At 35.0% G+C, this 17,673-nt stretch overlaps 1 protein-coding gene across 2 annotated transcripts; it reads right to left on the reverse strand.

Moving 5' to 3' along the window:
* Positions 1-273: 273 nt before the first annotated feature.
* Positions 274-17,426, reverse strand: tmod1 (tropomodulin 1). 2 transcript variants are annotated; one of them, XM_073842030.1, is made up of 11 exons: positions 17,189-17,426; positions 15,744-15,939; positions 11,093-11,249; positions 10,612-10,731; positions 9,292-9,381; positions 7,232-7,362; positions 7,030-7,137; positions 5,923-6,066; positions 5,645-5,789; positions 4,267-4,372; positions 274-2,592 (listed from the first exon to the last, which is right to left on the reverse strand). In XM_073842030.1, exons 2-11 carry the CDS (start codon positions 15,858-15,860, stop codon positions 2,574-2,576), a joined length of 1,137 nt encoding a protein of 378 aa, XP_073698131.1. In that variant the 5' UTR covers positions 15,861-15,939; positions 17,189-17,426; the 3' UTR covers positions 274-2,573. The 2 variants fall into 2 exon arrangements, with proteins under 2 accessions (XP_073698131.1, XP_073698129.1); XM_073842028.1 differs by lacking the exon at positions 4,267-4,372.
* Positions 17,427-17,673: the final 247 nt, after the last annotated feature.

Below are 17,673 nucleotides of genomic sequence, written 5' to 3' on the forward strand. Positions count from 1 at the left end.
TTTTAAACAAATAAACACAGCCTTGGTGAGCACAGAAGAAAAAAAAATCATTAAAAATCTTACTCATCCCAAGCTTTTGAATGGCAGTGTAAAGTTTACATATTCTTGGTATAGTGCAGCTACTATTAATAAATCAGACCACAAAGTGGCACTGTTGGTCATTCTAAAACTTTTTAATCTTCTCAGTATAAATATTAAAAAAGTATTCCTGATGCAAAGCTATTAATGTGGTTTAAAAAAAAGTATGTTTTTGCTGAGGGAAACATTTCCACACAACTTTTTCAGTCTTTATTAACTCAATAAACCACATACAGTAAGGTGCACTAACAAAATGTACATATGTGCACCAGCCCCAGGCACTCTATGGCAATGATTATGGGCCTGCTTCCAAACACAGGACAAGACAATCGACAGTGAATTTTCCCTTTTTGGTTTCGAACTAAAAGACGGCCCCAAAAGTCCTATAAATGCTCTGTCTTTTAAACAGTAGGAAAATGTTTATAGCCATAAAACATGCTGACTTTTACTGTGCCGAGAGAGTGTGAAGGGAGTAAGGCCTGATCACGGACAACAAATATTTGAGAAATACACACACACTCCTGCTGGTAAATCACATGACATATCGCAAATGATGCCTAGTCTCAGGAAAACTGCCAAGAAGTTAGCAGGTTTCACTTCACAATCAAGAAATTATACTTTGCAAAATAACTGTATTGTTAAAGTCATTCAGTGCAATTGTAAGTAGCTCAGCAGAGTGAATATTTCACTCGCATTTGCAACTAAAAACAGATAGATGTGTGCAAACTGGAAAATATACACTACCAGTCAAAAGTTTTTGAACACTAAGATTAAAGAAGTCTCTTCTGCTCACCAAGCCTGCATTTATTTGATCCAAAGTACAGCAAAAACAGTAAAATTTTGAAATATTTTTACTATTTAAAATAACTGTTTTCTATTTGAATATATTTAACAATGTAATTTATTCCTGTGATTTCAATGCTGATTTTTAAAAATTATTACTTCAGTCACATGATCCTTCAGAAATCATTCTAATGTTCTGATTTACTGCTAAAAATTTCAGATAAATGCTAATCTTTGGATCTTTCTATTCATCCAAGAATCCTGAAAAGATGTACTCAACTGTTTTAAATATTGGTGATAATAATAATAATTAAAAAGAATTTGAACAGCAAATTTTCATATTAGAATGATTTCTGAAAAATCACATGACACTCAAGACTGGAGTAATGATGCTGAAAATGTAGCTTTGATAAAAGGAATAAATTACATTTTAAAAAATATTTAAATAAAAAAAAACAGTTATTTTAAATAGTACAAATATTTCAAAATTTTAAATAAATGCAGGCAAATAAGATTTCTTAAAAAAAACTCACTGTTCAAAAACTTTTGACTGGTAGTGCATATAATTTATTTATTTATTTATTTATTTTATAATTAATAGGCTTAATTCTCAAAAAAAAAAGTAGAAATAGTTTTCTTCATGCAAAATATAATTTCTTTCAATTTTGGGTGAAAAAAACCTGAAAAATAATTCATGAGAACAGGCATAGGCAATAATACATATATTTTTCTATTAAGTGTTATGATCCTCACTTGACAGTAAAGAAAGCATTTACTGAGGACTACTGTATACACATCAATCCCATTCGTTTTATGATAAGTGGTTCTAACAGGGAGACACTGTTAGAATATTAAGAGAAATATTATTGCTAATTGTGTAACATGAAAAACTTGTCCTAAACATGAAAAACAAAGGATATAAAATCTATAAATAATTTCATAAATATATTGGAGCGGTGCAAATACACAGAGCTTAGATTTTATACTGTTATCAGGTGACCAATAAAGATGTTCACACTGACAGTGATTTGCATCGACTAGAAATTTGTATTCATTTTCAGTGCGATTAGAGACGACATGAGCTGTTGGAATTGGTATTTCCTGCATAGCAATGTACCAGAAACAACAGTACAACAGTGAATTTGTAAAGCAAACAATTTCCCAGTTGTTGAACACAGAAGAACAAGTCAAAGTCATTGCATAACCCTAAAAAACACACCGTAATATGCTTCTATGCGATGTGTGCAAGAACTACCACTATAGTGAGACTGAAACTGGCCTAAGTTTGATGCTTTTGGTGTGAATCCAAACAGCAAAATGGCTGGCTTTAAGGTCAAACTGTTTACAACGTGAAGATTATGTCAACTGGGAGCGTTGTGATAAATTGTGCACCATTTTCATCTTTACTGCTTCCATCAACACAAGTAGGTGATTTTTCCCTGCTAATGTTATGACAGGTAGTTTACACATTTTTAAAACACTTGGCCATGAGTAACTGTGTGTCTGGTAAACAGAGTGTGGTACCTTTGGTTTTCCAGATCTGGGGCTTTGAAAAAAAAAAGCATTTTGAATTGAATAGGTTTTCTTTAAAAGATCCTGTGAAAGGGACACAAATGAAGGGATGAGATGGGGTGTGAGGCAGGTCCCAGGCCATAGAGGGTTCCCGATGCTGCTACACGTTTGTCCGACATTTAGGAAAGATGGGTCCTCCTTCAAGCCTTCTCTTTCTTACTGCACACACAAACAAAAGGATGGATCACATAAAAAATTAGAAATACTGAGGAAACGTTGTTTTTCATTATGACACAAATGGCTTAATAATTGTTTTTTTTTTTATAAATAAATTGTATTATGTATAAATATATAAATACAATATTATATAAATAAATATATAAATAACTACAAATATTTAAAAAACTTAAATATTTATTTTAGTAAAGTACTGTATAAACATTACTAATTTATTTTATGCTTCCAAGACTTTTAAATCTCTCAAAAAAAAGCTTATTGCATTTGTAGACAGACAAAAAAAAAATTAAAATTGCAATTAAAGGAATAGTTCACTCAATTATACGAGTAGCTTGTATAGCTTAAAACTATTTTTAATATACAGTTGAAGCCAAAAGTTTACATACAGAATGCAGAATCTGCAAAATTTTAATTATTTTACTCATATGCAACTATTAGAGAAGGTTCAAACGCTTAATGATTCATCAGAAGGAAGCACAATGCATTAAGGGCAGAGGGTGAAAACTTTTTGAATTTGAAGATTAGGGTACATTTCACTTATTTTGTTTTCTGGGAAACATGCAAGTATCTTCTGTAGCTTCTAAAGGGCACTACTAACTAAAAAAATATGATATTAAGCCAAAATAAGAAAAATTTACACATCTTCATTCTGTTTAAAAGTTTTCACCCCCGGCTTCTGCATTGTTTTTCCTTCTGAAGCATCACTAAGCGATTAAATCTTCTGTAATAGATGCATATGAGCCCCTCAGTTGTCCTCAGTGTGAAAAAATGGATCTCAAAATCATACAGTCATTGTTGGAAAGGGTTCAAATACACAAATATGCTGAAAAAACAGAATTTGTGGAACCTGAAAGATTTTTCCGAAGAACAATGGATCATTCAGGTAACAACACAGTATTAACAATCAAGTGTATGTAAACTTTTGAACAGGGTCATTTTTATAAATTCAACTATTATTTTCTCTTGTGGACTATTTGTAAATCTTTTATGTGAAATATCTTATTCAGGTCAGTACTAAATAAAAAATGACATGCATTTTGTATGATCCCACTTACTTTGTTACAATAATCAACATTGTGCAGATTCTGCAAGGTGTATGTAAACGCTTGACTTCAACTGTATAGCGCAAGTCAAATATGCGACTTTTATGGTGCTTTTTGCCCTTTTTGGAGCTCACTTTTATTGAGAAATTCTGGTAATTCTCCTTTTTGCACTGCATTGAAAAAATAAAGCCATCTGTTAAAATAAAGACACCAAATTTTACAATTTTGCGTGAACTATTCCTTAAGGAAAAAAGATCTGCATGCACAGCTAGCTGGAGGGCATTTTCTATAATATTTTTGTCGAGTTGGCATCAGAGAATACTCTCTTAATGCAGAAGAAAGCAAACACTAAATCTTAAGAAAACCTATTAGGCAGCCAGACAAACAGCACAACAGACAAACGAACCAAGAAGTGACCAGCTAATGAAGAGAGACAGGTTTTGAATTCACTTTTTTGGAGGAAATGAAGATGCTGAAGTGGCAGAAAGAAACTTGAGGAACAAAAAAAGTTCACGATCCAGAAGCTTGAGGAAATGCGAGGAGGCAATAATAAGAGCGAAAAGAAAAGCAGGTAGTGCCCAAAGAGAGAAGGAGGGCACGACTCTCTGTTTACTTGGGTTTTGATGTGAACTTGAACTTTTTACAGAAGGCTCTTTCCAGCTCAGGGACTGACAGAGTGAATGTGATCGCACCATCTGAGTCCGACCGAACTACACGTGCTGGAAATACATACATGGCATGAAAACACTGGTACATACACTATCATTAATACTTTTATTCAGCAAGACTGCACTTGTTGTTCAGAAGTAGCAAATTCATATTTCTGTTCATCAAATAATCATGTCAGTTTCCATAAAAATATTAAGCAGCACAATTGCTTTCTACATTGCAAAAAACAAAAATTAGTTTCTTGAGCAGCAAATCAGCAAATTAGAATAATTTCAGACGGATGATGTGACACTTAAAGGGCTAGTTCAGCCAAAAATGAAAATTCTGTCATTAAATACTTACCCTCATGTCATTCCAAACCTGTAAGAGCTTCGTTCATCTTTGGAGCACAAATCAATTTTTTTTATGAAATCCGAGAGCTTTCTGAGCCTGCATATACAGCAGTGTAACTGACATGTCCAAGACCTAGAAAGGTAGTTAGGACATCATTAAAATAGTCCATGTGAGATGAGTGATTCAACCATAATTTTATGAAGCTACGAGAATACTTGTTGTGTACAAAGAACACAATAACAACTTTTTTTTCTCTTCCGTGTCAGTCTTTGATGCATGTTCACATACTCTTGTGCCTGAGACAGAACTGAAGAAATTGTTGAATATAGTCATTATTTTGTTTTCTTTGCACACAAAAAGTATTCTTGTAGTTTCATAAAATTAAGGTTGAACCACTGATGTCACATGGACTACTTTATCAATGTCCTTATTACCTTTCTGGGCCTTGAACATGGTAGTTGCATTGCTGTCTATGCAGGGTCAGAAAGCTCTCGGATTTTATCAAAAAATACCTTAATTTGTGTCCTAAAGATGAATGAAGGTTTTACAGGTTTGGAACGACATTAGGGTGATAATAATGACAGAATTTTGATTTTTGGGTGAACTATCCTTTAAGACTTGCAAATTGTAATAATACTTGATAATATTATTATTTTATTTTAACAGTATTTTTGACCAAATAAATGCATCCTTGATGCTTCTTTCAAAAACACTCAAAAATCTCCCACACCCCAACCTATTGAATGGTTGTATACCAATTTTAGCAAAACCAGCACACAGTTATGCATATTTCAACAAATACACACAACATCAATCAATGTTAATTCTGAAATACACAAACAGATACCAAAATCAACTTCATCTTTCTCAGTATATGTATGTATATGTGTGTGTGTGTGTGTGTGTGTGTGTGTGTGTGTGTGTGTGTGTGTGTGTGTGTGTGTGTGTGTGTGTGTGTGTGTGTGTGTGTGAGTGTGTGTGTTTCTTGCCTAGGTCGTTGTTGTTCATCATAGCATTAGATCCACGCAAGCGTGGGCCCTGCTGGGTGAAGTGGTATCCAAACTTCAGCAGAGTAGTGTTCTTCTCCAAAATGTTAGCTATCTCCATCTCGACCTTGTTACCTAAAGGCTGGCTCTGTATTGCACATAAACACACTGGTTATAACAACTCTTTATTTTCCTTCCTTCACTTTGTCTATCATCAGAACATTAGTACAGATAATGGCTCAGACCTCATATGACCTTGTTTTGTGTATATGTGAGAGTACCTGGTTGTCAATCTTTAGCTCCTGCAGTGTAGTGTTGCTCTTTAAGGATTCCACGAGTGCCAGAATTCCGGCTCCAGTAATGAAGTTTGATTCAACATTTAGACTCTTCAAAGTGGTGTTCACTTTAAGCATGTCTGCTAGTGCCTGTGAACCAAACAACATTACACCTCTTTTAATACCTACATTAATAAAAATGACCCCATTCAAAAGTTTACATACACTTAAACTTGCGTTATGATTCTTAATACTGTGTTGTTACGTAAATTATCCACAGCTGTGTTATTTTTTTGCTTGTTGGTTTAGTGATAGCGAGTCCCTTGTTTGTCCCGAACAGTTAAACTGCCCGCTAGCCTTCAGAAAAATCCACCAGGTCCCACAAATTCAGCATTTGTGTGTATTTGAACCCTTTCCAACAATGATTATATGATTTTGAGATTCATCTTTTCACACTGAGGACATAAGGGACTCATATGCAACTATTACAGAAGGTTCAAACGCTCACTGGTGCCTCAGAAGAAACCAGAATGCATTAAGAGCCGGGGGGTGAAAACTTTTGAACAGAATGAAGATGTGTAAATTTTGCTTCTTTTGCCTAAATATCTTTTTTTTTTTTTTGTAATTTGGTACTGCCCTTCAGAAGCTACAAAAGTTAGTAAAAAAAATTAGTAAAATTTACCTTGATCTTCTGTTTAAACCTTCTGCAATAGTTGCATATGAGTCCCTCAGTTGTCTTCAGTGTGAAAACATGGATCTCAAAATCATACAGGCATTGTTGGAAAGGGTTTAGATACACAAGAATGCTGAAAACTAAAATATTTTTTTCTGAAGAACAGCAGTTTAACTGTGTGTATGTAAACTTTTGAACAGGGTAATTTTTATAAATTCAACTATTATTTTATTTTGTGGACTATATGTAAATGCCTTTTATGTGAAATATCTTATTCAGGTAAGTACGAAATAAAAATAATATGCATATTGTATGATCCCTCTTATTTTGATAAAATAATTAACATTTTGCATATTCTGCAAGGTATATGTACATAGATAGATCTGAAAATTCAGAAAAATCTGAATTTTGAGAATGGCTGTGCTTTTTATGTAACTCACAAAGGCCACAGGATCGTTACTTCTGGTGCCGACGATGCTCAGGCGTTCCACAACACTGTTCACTTTGAGTGCTTCAGCATACGCTTTCAGAGTTGGGATTGGAATATTCTAGATCACCAAAAAAACAGGGAAACCAATAAAAACATATAAAGACTGCAACAGTTTAAAGAGTACAGTATAAATAAATGAGTGAAAGCGCCACCTTGATGTTGTTTAGGTTAACCTCAACAAGGTCTGGATCATTTCTCTTCATTCTCTGTAGTGTTTCCTCTACATCTGTGTCATTAGGCTGTTCGTCTGGCACTGGCTTATACTGAGTACACTGGATTACGCCTGTGTGTATATAATACAGCTCTCATTTACAACAAATCATATGGATCAGTGGCAGATATTGTATAACACAATACTATACCACATACATCTATTTACAGCAATCCCAAGCTACAGTTACAAATGTGTGACATTGTGTTATATTTATGTACATTTTAATGTATTTGGAAGATACTTTTATCCCCAGTGACATGGCATTCAAGCTACACATTGTTTGAAATTCATGCATTTCCTAGGAATCGAACCCATGATTTTGGTGATTCTAGTGCCATGTTCTACTGTTTCGGCAACAGAAATACTTTACAGAACTAAATATCAAACTAAGATGCATTTATTTTTAAAGAATGATTGCTTAAGGCGAGCCACTGCAGGTGAATAGGGTAAAAAAAAGAATAGTTATCACCTTCGTTACCCAATTGATTGATTACTTTAATAATTGCAAAGATTTTTTGTATTACAAGTTTTCTAAAATGTTAGGTTTAAATATGCAAATGAGGCCATATTTAATGAAATATGTGCTAATTTGCATACATTTCTAGTACAAAAATCTAAACACTGGATGAAGTCTGTTTCAAAATTCTTGTTTAATTTTTTAGACATATTAGAGTCAAATGTTTTTACAGAGGGGATTTTGGGTATCTCATTTTGAAGTGGAGATTTATGGCTCAGTATAGGAGAAAAAACTCATTTTGAGAAAACGGCCTTTAAAAGTATGTATTGTAATTGATATCTTTTGACTCAAATAGATAAAAGTGCTATAAAATAAACACTTAAAAGTGTCTTTTGTGTGTTTTCTTTTCACTAGTCTGAAAAAAACACTTTATGAAACTCCAAAATGCCCAAAATCTCAATCTTGCAAAAAGTGTCTCCCCTTAAGCACATTTTAAATTTGTTGGTTAAAAGTAATTGCAATAATGGCCCAGACTAAGTATAGAAGGTTTAGCATCATTTGTGTGCAGATGTGTTTGACATTCAGGCATGTTTAAAGCAATAGTTCACCCCAAAAATGAAAATTTGAGTGAAAGAGTGAACAGATTTGAAGAAATTTTGCATCACATAACTTTCTCACCAATGGATCCTCTGCAGTGAATGGGTGCTGTCAAAATGAGAGTCCAAACAGCGGATAAATACATCACAATGAATCCACGAATGACCCACATGACTCCAGTCCATCAATTAATGTCTTGTGAATTAAAAGCTGCATGGGTTTGAAGCAACTAATGCAAAATAGAGAAATCCAAGGCACTTCTTCTGGTCCAAAAAGTTAAAAGGCCTTTCTCAATACATATAAAAATTAAAACTCTGCACACTGATGTATTTCAGCCTTTTTATGTGTATTGAGATAGCCAGAATGTAAATAAAGGCCTTTTAACTTTTTGGACCAGAAGAAGTGCCTTGGATTTCTCTTTATTTTGCATTAAGGCATTTTAACTTTAACTGTCACTTCTGGCCAAAATACCAGTCCATAAACCATAATAATACTTACAGTGAAAAAGTCTCTTGCCTATTGTCCTCTCATATGAAAATCCAGCGACATATTTTCAGCTTGATCTGTGTATATTTCTCCCCTGATTCAGATAAAACAACTTTTCCCACTGAAAAAAGCAATATAAATAGAGGACTGATACTTTTAGCCAGAAACAACAGTTTTAAGATGGATTTATTGCAAATGTGTGGATTACTTGAGGATTGCTTGTATCAGCAGTTTGAACTCTCCTTAAGATGGCACAAATTTACTGCAGAGCATCCATTTTTGTCTGGATGAAGAAAAAAACTCATCTACATCTCGGATGGAGTACATTTTCAGCAAATTTTATTTTTTTAGTAAATATTCCTTAAAGTGTAATCTATAATTTGAATTATAATTATTCAGACAAATATAAAGCAGAAAATCATGCAAAAACATTACAGGAAAACTAAATATTCACTTACTGTTCAAGCCCTGCTTGTTGACGATAGTACTGCTGGCCAGTGCTTCGTAATACTGCTGATTACTCATCAGTGTGTGCATGCCCAAAATGGCTTTTCAAATTTAGAAAGAGGGGGAAGAAACCAGAATAAGTTAGATAAAGTTGAAGATTAAAAAGTGGGCCATGTTCCCTGCTTATGTCAGTCAAGTTTTCATACAGTACAAAACACATTTTACATGACCATTAATCACCCAGAATCATTCACATTTACCTGACGAAAAATATCTTATGTAGAACATCAGATGAACTAAAAAAAAATAAAAATGTACAGCAAAACATCTGAATAGGGAGTTGAGAAGGAAGTGCAATTTACGAGTCTGGCATGTATACTGCATCTGACTGCTGATCATGGGCCAAAGACAACTGAACTAACCTTATTCCCATATGAAGCTCCTATCTCTCTGTACATATAAGCTGTTCAGACTAAGTCGGCTTCTTAAATGCTGCTGTTTTTGAAACATGATCCCAAAGAGAAAAAAAAAACAACTGACCTCATTTTAAGGAAACCTCTCTATCATACTAAATGAGAGCAAGTTAATGGCTGAAGGTTGAGAGGTTTTTTTTAGCCAGCAGGAAAAAATTTGTTCCCCTTTTTTGGTAGCCATGTGTCTTTAGCTCTCATGGATGAGTCATTGTTATGAAAGAAAAAAAAAAAAAAGAGCTCAAACTTGCATACGCAGTTTCAGGAACTGCCATGTGCACACTACACATAGAGTTCTCCTAGATATTTAAATGAATTATTTACCCTGCCGTTCAATAATTTATTTATTTTTTCTACGAAACGCAAAACAAGACGTGTGTCTCAACAGAGAAAAGACAGTCCAACAAGTTCAGAATCAACATGAGGGTGAGTAAATAACAGTTTTCATTAATGCTGAAATATCACTAAAATCATGATGCGAATACTGAACTAATGTTTAAAAAAAAACATTATGGAAATGTTAGAGCAGCATACAATGTTGCAGATAAACCTACTGGAATGATCCGTGGCTTAGAAATGGTGAAGCAGGGGAGTGGACAGAGAAAATGAGGATTGAAGATGTAAAATGGAGTGGAGAAAACTAAAGGACAGACCAAAGAGAGGCACACGGTGAGATACACACACATTCACAGAGGAAGTGGGAATTAGTCAATGAAATTACATGGATTCACGCAATTGAATATGTATTAATATTAAAATTAGTGAACAAAAGGTGCTGAATTGAATTTCATCGTAAAACATTTAAAAGAAAAGAAGCAAAACCTACATATATGAACCAAATTGCTAAGATTTGTATTGTACCTGCTATATCGCACAATTCTGCATCAGTAGCACTAGATAGCGCCTCCTCTAGTTCAGGCTCCAGAGTGACATCTTCCAGGATAGGGTCAACACCTTTGGTCTTAGGCACCCACACTTTTCCTAGATACAAACATTTATGGACAGAAAGATTTAAAGAGATTCTGTCATTGATTGCTTACCCTCATATTGTTCCAAACCCGTAAGGTTTAGGTTTCAAAAAGAGCTATACATAGTTGTTTGCCATGTTATTTATTGTCATTCCCACTACAAAAATGTCAAACACAAAGCTGAAAATGACAGTGTACTGGCAATGTTTATAACTTTCAAGATAAAAAGACAAAAACAGCAGAATTTCTCTTGTCATGTACTGTGTTGGACACTGTTAGTCAACAAATTACAAACTAATGAGAGGTTGTGAAACAAGATTATGTTTCTAAAAGTTTCAAAAGTACCCATGTTCTAAATTTAAGTCACTTCTTACCTCTTTTCTCGCCAGTGTAAGGAACAAGATCATCTCGGTCTGGATGTTCTTTGGCCTGTTTCTCTAGGTGAGCTACAAGGTTATCTCTCTGGAACGTTCCGGTCGGAGCTTTCTTAGTCTGATCCCTCTGTCTGAATCCTGCTGGCAATAGCTCGTTCTGAAAACAATATCATTCATAAACATTAGCTATGTCATCAAACTGTGATAAAAATCACGCAGAATGTGATAAACTTGCCATATCTTAAATAACCATGGTATCTAAGACAATCACTGTACATGGTACAGTCACAGGAGCCATTTTCCATCAATTCCCTCTTTACAACTATATGATTCAGGCTATATCAGATTTCTGAAGCCAGGTTTTCACATTTGCACCCCCCACAACCACCTCGAATACAGAGAGCCATGATAACATTCTTCTTCTAAGACAAGGCCTATCAGCTGCAGGGCTAACAGGGGGAAGTGTATGTATGTGCATGTTAAATGTGGTGACAGAATCCAGAACACAGCATTTCAGAGAGAACTCGGAAAGAACAGAGCTTTATAGGAGACCTTAGTGTTGTTTATTTTTGGTGCAGATAAAAGTGAGCAAATGGAGACTCATACATTGAAAAAAAAAATCATTTAAGTAGAGATTTCCACTATAAAATTTACAGCACAATTTAGTGTTTCGGGAAAAGCTTGACTTTGGTGGGGAGTGTTTATTTTTGTTACATTTGAGCAGATTAACTTTTGTTCCAGCGCTAGTATTTATGGTAAACTTTTGCACCTCTGGCTGAACATCTCAGTTTGGGAGAAGAAATTCTCTTTTCCCTCCTCCCTGCTGAACATTTATCCTACGTCTGTGTCTAAATCTGTCAAGAAGTGCTTAGATGTTGGAGTCAAACCAGATTCCTCAAGAGCAAATAAAAACTGTGGTCTGAGTGAGAAAAAAAACACTTAATTTTCTAAAAACACTACTGCAATACAACAGCACACTGTGAAGTAACACAGTCCTGTCGAACCGAGTTCACCATGCTGGTCTAAACCTAGACACGCCACTGTGATACAACACAGTCCAGACAAACAAAAAGCACAGAAATTAAGTAGTCTTCTCAAACAAAAATGGCAATGTTTAACACATAATAAAGCAGACTAGGCAGCAACACAGTCCAGTCAAACAAACACCATGATATGTAATAAAAACCCAGTCTAGGCAAACAAACAGCACAGAGAAACTACACAGAAAGCGAATTTCTTAAACAAAAATGTAATTGAAACGACAAAACCAAACTAATATAGATTGCACAATACAGTCCAGTCAAACGAACAACATTATATGTAATAAAAACGCAGTCCAGTCAAACAAACATGACTACGAAACAACAGAGTCCCGACAAACCGTAAACACAGGAATTAAGTGGGCTTCTTAAAGAGCAGGTCATATGGGTTTTCGAAAAATATCTTTTTTGCAGTTTGTAATGAAGTTGTTCATCAAAAAAAGTGCACGATAAAGATATTGTCTCTGAAAAGAAAGAGTTGAATCTGAGCTGCCTTAACAAGTCGTCATATTGTCAAATGCTCTGCCTGTTACCGATATACGTCACGAGGTAACATATTAGCACAATCCCCAACGCTCTGACATGCCCACAAACACTTTTGCTAGCAAGTGTTCACATCATTTAGAGAAGATGCTGTGTTCTGCGCTGTGAAAATGTTTTGTTTTCATTGGCGAAAGATGATGATGTGAAGAACCAGTGGTTAAAATTAATATTTTCCATGATACCACAGCAATGCAATTCAAACCTTTTGTTGTGTGCTCATCATTTTACCCAAGACTGCTTTCTCTAATTTTGAAGAGTTCAATGCAGGATTCACTAAATGCTTGTCCATGAAAGATAAGTCGGTACCTTCTTTATTTGGACTAACAAGTGTTTCCAAACAACAACCTGTAAGTATGATTAATACGTTATGTGTGCATTTTCAATTGAGTGCTCAAAATATCACGTTTTTTTGCTAATATGTGATGTATACCAGCATTAGGTTTCCAGGTTTCTAGGTCTCAATAAAATAGTTCTGATAATTCGCTGTGAACCCACTATTACCTAACAATGTGTCGATTAATGCTGATGCATTGTTTTAATAATAAAAAAATGCACATATTTTGGTTTACAAACTGTATTGGTTCATCAGTTTGTAACATTAGCACTCAGTTAATGTATCCATCATTATTGTTTTGTGAAGTGCTTAGTGGTTTAGCAGCTAAATGTGAAAGCCTGTTTCCTCCACTAATAAAAAATAAAAAGGGTAATTGCAACTTTTAACTCACAATTGCGAGTTTACATCTCGCAATTCTGACTTTTTTTTCGCAATTACGAGTTTGTATCTCACAATTCTGACTTTTTTTCAGGATTGTGAGATATAAACTCGCAATTGCGAGTTATAAAGTCCAGTTCTGAGGAAAAAGAAAGACTGATACGTTCACAGAATTGCGAGTTTATATCACACAATTCTGACCTAATTTCTCAGAATTGCGAGTTTGTATCATGCCGTTCTGGCTTTATAACTTGCAATTGTGAGTTTATATCACACATTTGTGACTTTACTTCTCAGAATTGCGAGTTTATATGACATTTATATCTCACAATTCTGAGAAAAAAAGTCAGAATTGCGAGTTTGTATTATGCAATTCTGAGGAAAGATTGTGAGATAAAAGTTGCAATTACCTTTTTTATTTTTTATTTAGTGGTGGAAACGGCTTCCATAGCTAAACTTTAGCTCTGGGCATGATTCGCTTGCATTGTATACAGAAAGAACAATCACAACAGACTTGGCCAACTGACCAATCAGAGCCAAATGGGGGTTTACAGACCTTAAAGGATTAGTTCACTTTCATAAGAACAGTGTACAGATAATGTACTCACCCCTTGTCATCCAAGATGTTCATGTCTTTCTTTCCTCAGCTGTAAAGAAATTATGTTTTTTTTTGAGGAAAACATTTCAGGATTTCTCTCTTTATAATGGATATGGATGGCACCCCGAAGTTTGAACTTCCAAAATGCAGTTGAAAAGCACTTTAAATGCAGCTTCAAAAGGCTCCAAACGATCCCAGTCGAGGAGGAAGGGTCTTATCTAGTGAAACGATCGGTTATTTTCGAAACCAGTTGACAATTTATATACTTTTTAACCTCAAATGCTGGTCTTGTCTCGTCTCTGCACAGTGAACGTGTAGACAGCAGAATCCGGGTCAATGCAGTTAGGGTACGTCTAAAAACTCCCATATGTCTTCAATGTCAAAATCGCCTTATAATGCTGTTTTTACCTTTTTTGTAAAGGGAGTTTGAGTTTCTTTGCATGTTCACTTTGTAAACACTATGTCGGTATTTTTGCAGCGATCTAAGGTGATTTTGGAAGTTAGGGACGAAAACGAGATGGGAGTTTTTATACGTACCCTAACTGTATTTACCTGAGTCAAACAGATTTCGCATGCGCTGCGCAGAGATGAGACAAGACGAGCATTTGAGGTTAAAAAGTATATAAATTGTCAACTGGTTTCGAAAATAACCGATCGTTTCACTAGATAAGACCCTTCCTCCTCGACTGGGATCGTTTGGAGCCTTTTGAAGCTGCATTTAAAGTGCTTTTCAACTGCATTTCGGAAGTTCAAACTTCGGGGCACCATCTATATCCATTATAAAGAGAGAAATCCTGAAATGTTTTCCTCAAAAAAACAATTTATTTACGACTGAGGAAAGAAAGACATGAACATCTTGGATGACAAGGGGGTGAGTACATTATCTGTACACTGTTGTTATGAAAGTGAACTAATCCTTTAAGCTCAGGAACTGCTTCGAACGTATTGTTTTGAAATCATTGCAAAATTATTGCATATTCTGAGAAAATTACAATGTTTTCTGAACTTAAATGCATTTAAACCTGTTGTAGAGGACTCCAACACAGTATTAGGACACTTTGAAATACCATAAGACCTGCTCTTTAAACAAAAATGGCAACAAAGTAAACCAATATAATCCAGTGAAACGAACACCATTATGTCACTACACAGTACAGACAAATGACACATAAACAACACATTAAAGCCAAATAACATTGGGAAATAACACAGTGCAGACAAACAATCCCCACTAGGAAACAACACAGTCCAGACAAACAGTCCACATAAACAGACCTGACGAGGTAAAAACACACTCCAGTAAAGCATATACCATTTTATGTTAAAAATACACAGTCCAGACAAACAAAACACTATGCACAAAATAACACAGTTCAGTCAAATAAAACTAAAACAACAGGCTGCTCAAACGAATCCCACTACAAAACACTGGAAATACAATAGAGTGTTTTCACAACGAGTCATCAGTCGTGCGTATGTTGCACCTATTAACTTTAATATGTCAAACTATTGTGCCCTGCTTACTAAATCCTTCTCTGTATGATTTAGCATCTTTCACACATTTTTTTCAAGGTTTAGACAGCATTTATTAGCGGAACAATGTATTTAGTAGTAAATTAACCATGCAATCAATTCTGTTGTTTACATCCAAGAATTTCCAATATGGCCATGCATCCAGGTAACTAATCAAACCGTGCCGTAAGTGTAAACCCTCTTTTTGCTCCTAAAGTCCAATTTTAGCTTTTTAAATGCACTTACATCAGGATCAAGCTCTTCGAGTTCATCTTCAAGTCTCCTGAGCTCTTCTTCGCTAAGTTTCTGCAAGAGCTCATCCTCATCCACATCCCGGTACTTGTCCATCTCTTTACGAAACATGGTGAACTAGACACAATGCAGGAAGGGGATGGAAGAAACAAAAAAAGGCAGGAACAGTTGAGCCCCCCAACCACAGGACCTTGGTGAAGACAAGAAAAACAGGTTCGTTATTAGGTCTATCTATTCGAAATATGTGATCCTGGACCACAAAACCAGTCTTAAGTAGCACTGGTATATTTGTAGCAATAGCCAACAACACATTGTATGGATCAAAATGATTAATTTTTCTTTTATGTCAAAATCATTGGGATATTAAGTAAAGATCATATTCCATGAAGATATTTTGTGAATTCTCTACCGTAAATATATCAGAACTTAATTTTTGATTAGTAATATGCATTGCTAAGAACTTTGGACAAACGTTAAAGGTGATTTTCTCAATATTTAGATTTTTTTTGCACTTTCAGATTCCAGATTTTCAAATAACTATAAATCTCATTTCATTTATATAAAGTATAAATCTCAATTTGGGGGGGGGGGGGGGGGGGGTTGTGGTCCAGGGTCACATATAAGGTTCAAATGATTTAATGCTGATTTTCTGCAGTATTTAAGTGGATTATTCCAGACAAATTCAAAGCATACGAGTTATGTAGAGCACAGTAACCACAGGTGTACTTCATCACATTAACTGCTAACATTTACCAACCAGATAAAGCACAAATACTTGGTGTTTACATCTATACTTTTCTATTTAAAGCCTAAACCTTTTAAACGTCTTTTCCCCAAATGTTTTGCTTAAAAAGTAAGGACTTAAATACATGCCAAATGCATTAAGTATGATCTTAAATATTAGATAAATGGAGTCATTTATTAATAATATATCTACACGAGGAGAAAACTAGTCAAACTGAAGGCTGACATCTGTTCTTCGCACCATCTCTATTGTCCTTGGTGAATCCAGTAGACAAGGACATTGACCAGCAAACTAAAACATACTATATAATGCAAATGTATTATTAACACACTGCCTTGACTTGGAATCTATAGTTTAGTTTTCCTGAATAAATAAACTACTTATTATATAAACATTTACAGTTCCTGACATGAATTACTTTTTCACTTCAGGTTTTTCATTTTTAAATAAAACTGTTACTTCGGACCAGGAAAAATCAAACACATAATTTTTAACATTGGCAAAACATAAAAAAGCCGGTGTCATACATTCAAAACCGCAAGCCTTGTTTTTTTTTTTTTTTGTTATCAAATATAGCCTTTTCTCCAAGCTTAATCTGTCCTGTTAATACACATATTTGATTGTTTTACGACTCTATGCATTGATGAGGAAAACAAAGCGTGTTAGTACCGGAGAGTCTATCATTCTCACTTACTTCAGACAGCGCTTATCCCACACTATATATAGCGCATGTGACAGCTGAATACTTTGACCAGATATGGTTTCTTTTCGGAGCCGCTAATTCACACAAATGTGTTGCTGCCTCACACAGTGAATTCTCAAGTCCAAGTTTCATAGAAGAACAGCGCTTGACACGACGGAGAAAAGTACAAATATTGAAAGTTGTTACTGCTCAGCCCTTCTTTCAACAAGTCCAGTAGTCTGTGGCGATCAAAGAGTTTCCACAAACACAGAGTGGCGCAGAACTGGCCCCGCCCACTGTGCGGAGCTGCCAATCAAATGACGCCAAACCTCGAACCTACCAATCAGAGGATTGCATGGATCTCACAACTCAAGGCTACGTTTTTACCGATATCAAGTTGCAAAGACAAATGAGAGTCACTCAAGTGTTTCGTGTTGTTTTCTTTTTGTTTAATTCTCCGAACCAAATGTTAACTTGGAAATAAAACAAACCTGAGC

This window comes from Garra rufa, chromosome 6 (assembly GCF_049309525.1).
Source record: "Garra rufa chromosome 6, GarRuf1.0, whole genome shotgun sequence".
NCBI classification, from domain to species: domain Eukaryota; kingdom Metazoa; phylum Chordata; class Actinopteri; order Cypriniformes; family Cyprinidae; genus Garra; species Garra rufa.